Source organism: Anser cygnoides, chromosome 21 (genome assembly GCF_040182565.1).
Source record: "Anser cygnoides isolate HZ-2024a breed goose chromosome 21, Taihu_goose_T2T_genome, whole genome shotgun sequence".
In the NCBI taxonomy this organism is placed as follows: Eukaryota; Metazoa; Chordata; class Aves; order Anseriformes; family Anatidae; genus Anser; species Anser cygnoides.
In genome coordinates, this window is record NC_089893.1 from 1,910,763 (window position 1) to 1,921,145 (window position 10,383).

The 10,383-nt window shown below is 46.7% G+C and overlaps 1 protein-coding gene across 1 annotated transcript; it reads right to left on the bottom strand.

Moving 5' to 3' along the window:
* Positions 1 to 78: 78 nt before the first annotated feature.
* VPS11 (VPS11 core subunit of CORVET and HOPS complexes) lies at positions 79 to 9,319 on the bottom strand. Its single transcript, XM_066981217.1, has 16 exons — positions 9,128 to 9,319; positions 8,601 to 8,745; positions 8,318 to 8,453; positions 7,591 to 7,754; positions 7,243 to 7,490; positions 6,608 to 6,809; positions 6,167 to 6,318; positions 4,955 to 5,141; positions 4,461 to 4,604; positions 3,790 to 3,978; positions 3,309 to 3,470; positions 2,695 to 2,834; positions 2,185 to 2,387; positions 1,502 to 1,673; positions 1,168 to 1,390; positions 79 to 346 (listed from the first exon to the last, which is right to left on the bottom strand). The coding sequence occupies exons 1-16, from the start codon at positions 9,283 to 9,285 to the stop codon at positions 182 to 184; spliced, it is 2,790 nt and encodes a 929-aa protein (XP_066837318.1). The 5' UTR covers positions 9,286 to 9,319; the 3' UTR covers positions 79 to 181.
* Between the last annotated feature and the right edge of the window lie 1,064 nt (positions 9,320 to 10,383).

The window sequence follows — 10,383 nt, forward strand, 5'->3', positions numbered from 1 at the left end:
GGCACCCCGCCCTAACTGCGGCGCGGTGCCGGCAGCCCCGTTTATCGCGGCGCGGTGCGGGCAGCCCCGTTTACTGCGTTGCGGTGCCAGACAGCCCCGTTTATTGCGGCACGGACAGCCGGGCGCCGCGCACGCCTGCGTTCTCCCCCCACAGTCCGGCAGGGCGCACGCCGCCACACCGTTAGGTGCCGCGCCTGGTGTGCAGGAGCAGCTCCCGCTGCAGGCCGGCCTCGAGAGTCGTGGGTGGCTTCCCCGGTGGCAGGTCCGTGATGAGGGTGAGCTTGTTGAAGACACCTCGCCCGAAGTAGTCGGCAACGACAGAGAAGCCATCATTGGAACACTTGAGCTGCAGGACACAAAGCAGTACCATCAGGGGCAGGCTAGAGACTGTCACCTCCAGAGCATTTCCTTTCATTCCCCTTTACTTACATCCCCTGCATTAGAGACAGCAGCTCAAGTCACTCCCTTGCCATTCAGTGTAAATGCCATGGCAGCAGCAGCTTCTTAGCCTTCTGTTACAGTTTCTGCCACTGGGGTAGTTTATCTTAAGTATGAAAGCTTCTGCATTGGCTACGCTAGTATCCAAATGTGCTAACGCGTTCCAGCTAGTATCCCATTCTCAGCTTACCTCCTTAATTTTTTGGAAACATTTATGTAGAAGCATTATTTCTGGTACACTGTCCTATCCCACTCTGATTTCAGAACTTTCCCTCCTCCTTTGTTCGTGCTAGGCAACTTGTTGATCAGCTGTCCAATGGACAGATCTAGATCCATTTCAGGATGAAGTGACAATAGTTCCTCTTCCACCTTTGCAAAACATCAAGGAATCTCCATACCCTATACCAGTCACTCCAGCTCCTAAGGCCTCAGGATCCTCAGTCAACATAACCATGTTTACAAAATATCTTCAGCCTTACCCTTCTCTACCAGCACCTGGGGGATCTGCAAAGCAATCTACTTTAAAAAAAACTGGAACGACATTGGAATAGGCTGCCTAGGGAAGTGGCTGAGTCACCATCCCTGGAGGTCTTTAAAAGACGTCTAGATTTAGAGCTTAGCAATATGGTTTAGTGGAGGACTTGTTAGTGTTAGGTCAGAGGTTGGACTAGGTGATCTTGGAGGTCTCTTCCAACCTAGATGATTCTGTGACATGCAACGTTACCCTACCTGATGCTGAAACTGATCGTGCAGATCCCTCTTCTGCTCCTGAGCTCGGATCATATCCATCACTTTGCGGTTTTCAGGCATGCAAGTAGGACATTCTGAGTCACTGTCAGAGTAGCTTTCAAAGCAATGCTGGTGGAAGGAATGACCACACAAGAAGTGGACTGAAGGAAGCTCCAGGGCACTGGTACAGATACTACACTTGGTCTTCTGAAAGATCTTGGGACTGGAACAGTGACAGAAAGCAGAAGGAAAAACAGAAGAAAAACAAAATGTATTTTTCCTTACTGAAGTAGAACAACAGCTCTACTATAGACAAGACACCACAGTCCTGCACCTTGCTTTTAGCTCTTCAATCTCCTGGCGGATCCTTGTGGTTTCTTCTCTGTATTTTAGAATTCTTTGCTCATCCTGCTCGATCTGGCAGCTCTGCTTCTGCAGCTTGTTGACAAGATAATCCTTAATCACAGACAGCGTGGCTGTGGAGTTGTGAGCCAGTGTCTGCACAACTGAGGATAACCAAGATGTTAGTTTAAACACAAGCAAAGAAACCGCAGTTACACTGGTCCTACCTGGACAGACCACTTTCCTTTAAAAGACTACTTACAGGCAAAGACAATCAGAAATCTCATTTAAAGACTAAGTTTCAGCTTGCACTCTGGAGGGCTCCTGCTTCCACAAAGAGATGACTGGGATCATGTTTAGACAACACAGACCAAAGGGGCAAAGCAACGATCTCGTGGACTGGATTCTGTTTCAACTTCTCTACCAATCCACAGCAGGAGTTTAGGCAAGCCCTTCACCTTCCAACACTGACAGAACAGAAATAATTCACAGACATCCCAGTGACCGATACCACAGATCTTCTGCTCTGATTAGGGAGCTACCACTGGCATTACGTTTTCCTATAGAGCAGGTCATTGTTTCAAATGGTGGGCTCAAACTTCATTGATACCTCTCTCAAATTTCTAGTCTACAGAGTGCTATAAAAATGGTTTAAGTGCCACATGTCATTATTACCAAGCAGTGGAGGCATAAGGTTCTTGTTCTCTATGTGTTTCAGTACCGCAGCAATATACTCCTTGCAGTCCTCCTCTTTCCGTGCAAAATAGCCGAGAGCCTGTTCCCAGAGACATGCCTCTTGGTCTCCATACAACTCACACACCTCAATCACCTTCTTGTACTGCTCATTCTGCATGTGGTAGTGCATGATCTGTTGGAAACTACAGAAAAGAGCAACACATCAACAAGAAGAATCTACTTCTCTTTTTGAGAGGTTATAGGAATCCCAGGTTTTCATGCAGCCATACAATCCCCAAACATTCCCACAGAACCAAAGACTGGTCTGTCATCCATTCTCTACGTCACTGCCCTGCTCCAACAGTAGGATATTTTCAGCTGAGCTATTATCTGTACAGTTCCTGTCCTGAGATACTCAAGGGGTCCTTACCATTGTAGGGCAGAGACACAGCTCAGAAATCCCTGGAGTGGAGCAAGCAATAGTACTCTAGGGAGAAAAGCAACACTCACAGTTTGCCCTGTTCATAGAGGTAGAGGACACCATCCTTGAAATTGTGCATCTGACATAAGACCAAGGCTTTATCGAAGACTGTTTTGAACCTTCCACTCTTCAGGAGAGTGAGTGCTTCATTGTGCAGCTTTTCCTTCATCTACAGGAAACAGAAATGAGAGGTAGATGGGAAGCAACAAGCACTCAAATATTTTGCATTAAAATCTGACAAACAGTTGCAGCTTTCTAAAGAGGAGCCAAGTTCTTCTGTTTGCCCTATACCCCTTTTAAGCAGAGAAGACCATTTCTTTCATCCAAACAGCAAGCATCCCCAGAGATGAGAGCAAGCACATATAGCTGGTTTTGTGGGAGAGGCATCTGCCCACAGAAATTGTATTGTCTGGAATCTGTACTTCACTGAGACTCATACAAAACAAACTCAGCCTCACTGAAACGAGTACTCTCTAAGCTGGCGGGTTGCTTTCTCATTTATTTGTCATTTGTCCAGTATAGCATATGAACTGTCTCACGTTAACACTGCCCATCTGGAAAGGTTATGGGCTGGCAGGAATGCAAATAGAATTCCTAGGCACCAAAGCTCCCTCTCAAAATACAAAGCTGGAGAAACTCAAACCTGCTTATCTTGTTCATGGGCCCAGTTCTGGAGTCGAAGTTCCAATAAAGTGTCATAGACACCCTGTGGAGAGTCAGACTGCACCTCAGTCATGTGCTCCAGAAAAGCTTTCAGTTCTCGGGAGTTGTTTGCAAAGACCGGAATGAACTCCTCAGAATTAGCCTGTAAAACAGGAAGGAAAGGAAAGAGTAAACCACCCAGCACAATCACAGACAGACAGGTGCTTCTTCTCTAACGTTTGGAGGGCTTGTTCCTACGATCTGTGACACAACAGATACCGTACAGTACTGGATGCCAATTACTGCAGTAATCAGTTCTGTGCAATAGCTTTAGGCAGTTGTTCGCGTACTACCAGTACACCCGGATGTGGCCTCTCATTACGTCTAAAGTGTCGGGCCTGCGCTGCAAGGCACGCAGGAGTGCTCATTTGCTGTAAAGTTACTACTCCAGAACAACAACTGTCAGTCCAAGCAAACCATACCTTTTTTCCTTCCAGCAGCCCAAGGCCTTCGCTGTCTCCTGATGGCTGGTAATCAGTGCAAAGGATCTTCAATAGTTCTGTGGTCTCATTAGGGACATGGTGCATCAGGATTTTACCATACCGCTTCATGTTACTCTCTGCCTGATCAAACGGCAGTTTTCCAATGTAGTGTAAAGCCTCTTGGTAGTTCTGTGAAGGCAGCCAGCAAGGGTCATATCACGTTGGCTTCTGTTCTCCACATCAACATCAGCACAGACAGTATTGAAGACATGCTGAAAGTATGCCAGGAACACCATTTGCTCTGAATTATCATCTAGTTTCACTATTCCTGCTTGGTCTCCTCCTAAGTGAGGAAGGCTGGCTGTGGCCCCGGGAAAGAGAGATTTAAATCCATCTGCCACTAACAAACCTCCCTTCTCTAAAGGTCACTGTAAAAAGCCACATACCAAAACAGAACAAAGAAGCCCCTCTAATTTCCAACCCAAGTCTACCGCACAAGCCAGAAGCAGAAAGCCAGCACACAAGCAACAGCGGGCATTGGTACTGCCTGAACAGTCCTGTCTGCACAGTAGCCACAGGGAAGAGGCTAGTGAAATGAGATTCCCTCCAACACAGGAGGCTAGAGAAGCAATATTCACACCAGCAAGAACATGAGAGTAGTAACATCTTACCTTGATGTCCTCCAGCTGGATTTTGAGGTACCACTCGTGATGGGCATGCTTCTCTGCCAAGTACACAGCATGGGAGTAGTAACCTGCTTGACGAAGCACTTTGATTGCTGTTTCCACATCAAAGCGGACCTCGCTCTCGCTAGTCTACAAGAACAGAAGCAGAAAGACTGTGGACTAAGCAGTAATCATTTGCTTAAAAGGAGAAATGCCAGAGCACTGACAACTTAGTATCTCTCATGCAAGGGAAAGATCATGTGTTGAGAAGAAAGTCTAGCCACCTCTCGGTAGGTAGCTAGTCACACTGGTGAAAGCCATCACAATTCAAACTGGAACAGCAAGCCAGCCAAACTGAGAATGTTGTGTCTCTCTCTCTCTCTCTCTCACAACAGCCCCACAGGAGCCAATTTATAGTTAGCACTACTCCTTTTTAATTGTCATGTTTTAATTGTAACTTAAGAATTTTGTGTTATTTCGTTATCACCTTCCCCCATTACCTTAATGAACTCCTCCAGTTTGGAGCTGTCTTTGAGTTTGGTATAGCAATTCAGCAGAAGCGTAGTATGGTCTGCATTGGCCAGAGACTGCAAGTGAAGAGTCTGCAGATAAGCAGTGAGGTTGTGGATGCGCTGAGCATCTAGAAATTTCCGAATAACATAAGATGGTTCCAACTTCCCTATTGTTCTGGAAGGGGAAGAATCACGTCACAGCGGGCCATGTAACCAGGGAGTCAAAAAAAAAAAAAAAACAAATTAATAATGGCGCACAGAGAACTCCAGCAGGCACCAACCCATGTGGGACCATTCAGCTACATATAGAAAGTAACAACTAGTTATGCTGTAAGACCACCTATCCACACACACAGTGAAACAAACAGCCATCTACAAAGGCTGCAATTGCAATGATGGTGGCAGCACATAAGGACTTAATGCTCCTTTAAAGGAAGCAGTGAGAAGATGGGCTACACTCTGGCCACAGCTAATTGGGAATCCCAAAAAAGGGAATGAAAGACACATTTTCCTTTCTTGCAGTCACAAAACTCAAAGTCTTATTTAAATACTTATGCCCACATGCAGCAGTTTAGCCACAGTTAGCCTGATTTTATTGCAAATTTGCATTAAGTATATATACTAACACTTGACAGGTGTCAGGACTCCAAAGTTTCAGTTCTACATGTATGTGGCACAAAACAGTTTTTAATAAGCCCCAAAACAGATCACTCTAAGTTTTATAAAATCTGAGATGCGCTAAAGCCAACATTAATCTGACCATTTTCCAGGAACACTGCTATATCTGGTCAAGTCACATTGTCCACCTTACCCAATATCTCCACACTGACAGCGGTTTTTATATTTAAGTGACACTCTACAATTTCACAATATCCTTTTGCTTACAGGACAGTCTGCACGGCATATGACATTCTAAACAAAAGCAACCCTTTGTTTACAATGACATTATCAGAGCCCACTCTGTCGTAATGCACCTTCCTAATTCACTTAAAATATGATCAATGAGGAGAAGTTTACCCTTTCATATTCAGAGTGATTTTCAAGCAATTTTCCGAGACACTTAATCTGACACTTTTCTCTCTATTGGTAGAATTTTTCACGAGTCATGCCTTTTTTCCTCCCTTGGCTGAAACAGAAATCAAGGCCTATATAGCTCCCATCTGTACCACACTGCTCTTGCTCTGTACTACCCCTGCTTACCGAATATACTGCTGGATGGCTCCATCATGGTTCCCCTTGTTGTACAGATGATCGCCATACTGACGGAAGATCTCTGACAAGCCATCGCTGTCCAAGTGGTGACTCTTGGCTAGGTTAATGGCCATTTCAAATAAGTTCTTTCTGAATAGCATCTGTTAAATACAGAGTAAGAGCAGTATGAGGGCAATATCACCTCCTTAAACAAGATTTAAACACGCCCAGAAAACTAATTGTTTCTTTTTGGTGCTGTACCTGTATGTAAACTCAGGCTTTTAAATACTAAATGCTCTGCAACACAGGTTATGCTGGAAAGCTATAAGGTCACTTACTCACTCACTTCAACACTAACTCACTCACTTCGATAGTCCAATTTTTCAACCTGTGGAGCCAGTACAATCTTGCAGACATAAGGCAGACTAGCAACGAAACAGATTTACATGCCTCAAGTTTGGTTTGTGTATCCTTCTCCTGCAGTACATGGATCTTCCCATCTCTGGTCAGTACATACAAAGAACCCCACTCCGCTAAAACATCTACTATATCGTCGAAGATCGAGCTGTATGCAATGAACTTGTTGCACAAGTCATAAATATTCAGGACTTGTTTATCTGAATTCTGTGCCTCACTCCCAGCAAACTCAGACCTGGAGAGCAGAATAAAGTTTTAGAAAACAAGAAGCAACCTGAATTCTTTTGATACCTTCACAAACGCAAGATGCTCAGAGGGCAAGACAAACGAGGTTCATTTGGACAATTAAACTAAGCAGATGCATAGGCAAGACACCACATATTTATGCACAAGTGCCATCTGTGTGTGTTGGACTGAGAAATTCATATGGGTGGAAAGAAATCCCCCTTGTTCAGCATGCTTGACTGTGCTACTCTAACAACCAAATTGGTATATGGGTCTGGATTAATTTTAGCAGCCTCTGACAAAGTTACAATCAGCCCCTACAGTGATGCTTCATAAAGAAGAAGGAAAAAAAAAAAAAGAGGGAAAGCAGGAAACTGCAATAGCAGATGATAAAAAAAAATAAAAAGTAATAATAAAATCTCATCTGTTCCAAGGACCCCTACTTTGGAGAAGTCTTCCGGTCCTTGGAGACAATGATGAGGTACCCCCGATACCAGTGAACAATCAACTTTTGTCCCTCGAAGGCAAAGCAAGGGCCCCGTTCGTCTGGCTGATAAAGGTACACACATTCATTTCCTGCTACAATGAACTGCAGATCCTGTGAGGGGTCACTGAGAGAAGAACAGCGCAATCCACAACCATGAGTGTCCAGCTCCAGATGAGGATAGTCTTTCACTGAAAGCAGGTAAGACTAGAGAGGAAACACGAGGTTTTAGAGTTCACCTGAACTAGACTCTGAAGCCAACAGAATTTGCAAGTCAGATTCTCTTTTTTTCCAATTAATTTCCCACCTGGATGTTCTCTGTGGTCACCACAAACAGATGTGTTGTTTTGCCAGACTGTCGGAAAGCAAGACCAGTAACTGGATAACTGCCCTCATGCAGGATCTGGGTTTTACTATGCCGGTCTCGGGTGATGTCTCCTTTTGTAAGTACAACACTCCCATCTGCAAAACCTGATGAAGAGGACAGATCAAACTGTTTACTCGTGTGGCACACTTGAAATATTATCCAGTGCAAGTTAGGGCAGCTGCAGTCAGTGACACCTTGCTTGCCAGCAAGGTATCAAGTAATGGGATTGCTGCAAGTTCTCACTTCAAGAAGTACGCACCAATCTATCTCCAATTACTCCTGTTAAATTTCACAGCTGCCACCTGACCATATGCAATGCCACTGTTCCACAAGGCTCAATGCGTGTCCCCCATCACAAACTCCACTTGCAGGTTATTTTTGTTTGGGTCTTTCTGTATTTTGTTTTGAGAAGACCAACTTCATCCTCCAATTTTAACTACCGTTTTAATTCATTTGTTTATTCAAAACATACCATACATTAAAAAACCTAGACGGAGGTTTCCTACTAGTGAGTAAAACATTCAGTTTTCACAGTTTGCAAGCTGTTCTAAGGCGGAAGGCCACAACACATAAGAAAAGGCTTCTGATTTCAGTGCAGAGACCAACACACAGAAAGAGCTTGCAGTCTTGCAACATTACTGCTTTTACTCTGTTCAGCTTTACTTACCAATAGCCATGAAATTAAGATTCTCGTGGACAGTTAGGCAAGACACAACCGTGGGCTTGTTACCCGGTATTGCCGGAAAAATTCGTGTGCAAAGAGGATTGCCACCATCTCGTTTCTCCAGGTTCCATACTTTAACCTGAAAACAACAGTGGTATAACACAAGCAAAATATGAGGCATTAGAGGCAAACTACTGAAGGTAAGAAGAGTCAATTGAGATAATCACAGTATTCTATGAAAGGTCCATAACACAAAAAAATTTCCTCTCTTCGTCACTTGACTTACCAATGGGTTAATACCCTCTTCATCCTCACCAACAGAAACCAAGATACTGTGCTGCTTCAGCTGGTACAGGTGCGTTACTCTTAGTTTGTAAGCCTGGAAACTAGTGAGTTGAAGCGAGCGCGGCAAAAACCAGATCTGACCTTCCATATGTAGATCACAGTTAAGGCAAACAAAGGAAAAAGATAACAACAGTAGAACCCCTACGCCTCCAAGCACGGCAGAATCAAACTCTTACCAGTTCCTTCTCACTGACCTCTCATAAGCCTACAACAAACACTCTTTTTTTTGCAGAAACACCTAAGAGCACAGAAACAAATAACGACGGATTTTGTACAGGCCAGGGGCAGAGAAGTACAGGGAGCTGCCAAGTTCCCGAGGCCAGAGGACCACCAAGCCCGCGCAGAAGGGCGCAGGCCTCCGCCCGCGGCGCGGCGCAGCCCGGCCCCCGCCCCGCCGGGCCCCGCTCCACGAAGCCCCCGCAAGGCCGGAGCGCCCAGCACCGCCACCTCTCCTCGCCGCCCCGCAGGATATCCCCGAACACGAGGCTTCCGCGGCCCGAGTCGCAAACCGTGACGCCCGGGGGCAGCGCGAACGACTTCCCGGCAGAGCCCTCCGGCCCCGGCGGCTCCTTCACCACCTCCCTGTCAAAAAAGACGAAGCGACGCCACTGCAGATACGCCGCCATCTTGGGGACGGGCCCCGCCCCCGCGCTGCTCACGGAGGGTTTCCCCGCCCCCGCAGGTCACGAGGCGAGCCGCGCATGCGCCGGTGCGGAGGGAGGGGCGACCTCAGCCTGGCGCTCGCCGCTTGGGGCCGCGGCTGGGTGCGGAGCGCGGCCGGCGGGAGCCCGCAGCCCCCACGGCCGGCCCGGTAGTCAGGACCGCCCTGGCTTCGCGCAGGCTCCAGCCCCGCTGCCGGAGCACGACTTCTGGAGCGGCAGCCCGCGCTTGCGTGGCACGAGCTCAGTGTGGGGAACCCGTCCTTTCCCCTCACCCCCCTGAAGCTTTTCCCCCCATAACTGCAAAAGCCAATTTTCATGTGTGGCTTTGGCCAACGTCTCTTCACTCCGTATGGGAAGTTGTGTCATGAAGAGGAGCAGCACTGCCCAGGGCCGAGGAGCTTGGCCTCAGTAAACACGAGGGAGCCATACACAGGCAGCAGCACCATACGAGATCCTGCAGGCTGGGACCTGGCCTCTACTGGCCAGAGGCATCTTATCGAGGACGTGCAGTGGTGCTGGCTTGGTTTTACACTGAGCAGCAACTGTATACACCAGGTAGGGGTGTAAGGCCTCTTTCACAAGGATAGCAGAATAGTTTTTACCTTACTCCTTGTTTTAACTCCTGATGCCACTTAACTGCTCTGGTTGCAAAAAAGGTGGAAATACGAAGTATTATTCTGAAGCTTGGCACCAGTTATCCCTCCCTTGCTAGCTGGCTTTCCCTTAAACATAACCAATAAAAAGCAGCACACCTTTCACAGGTACTCGAGCTGAGACTGCAACTGACTCCAGTCAAGAGCTTGTCGCATTTCCTACCCCTCACCAGTTGCCTGTGAACAACCCAAACAATCACCCCAGTTCAGGGCAACTCCTGGTAAAAAAAAATAAATTAAAAAAATGCAGGCCAGTGAGACTTCTGCAGCTCTGCTCCAGCCCCTTACAGAAACTCTCATTGTAGTAATCCACACCAACAGGGTATTGCAACCAAAAGCCAAGTTTACCAGGCTAGCTGAAACTGGAGCATTGAACTCTGTAAGAGCACAGACCACCTAGTCATGAGTG

Coding starts and splice junctions, on each gene's coding strand:
- VPS11 (XM_066981217.1), bottom strand. CDS start 9,285: ATGGCGGCGTATCTGCAGTGGCGTCGCTTCGTCTTTTTTGACAGGGAG. Junction 7,755..8,317: donor TCTTAATTTCATGGCTATTG/GTAAGTAAAGCT, acceptor CCTCTTCATCAG/GTTTTGCAGATGGGAGTGTT. Junction 2,388..2,694: donor CTCTATGAACAGGGCAAACT/GTGAGTGTTGCT, acceptor TCTTTTCTGTAG/TTTCCAACAGATCATGCACT.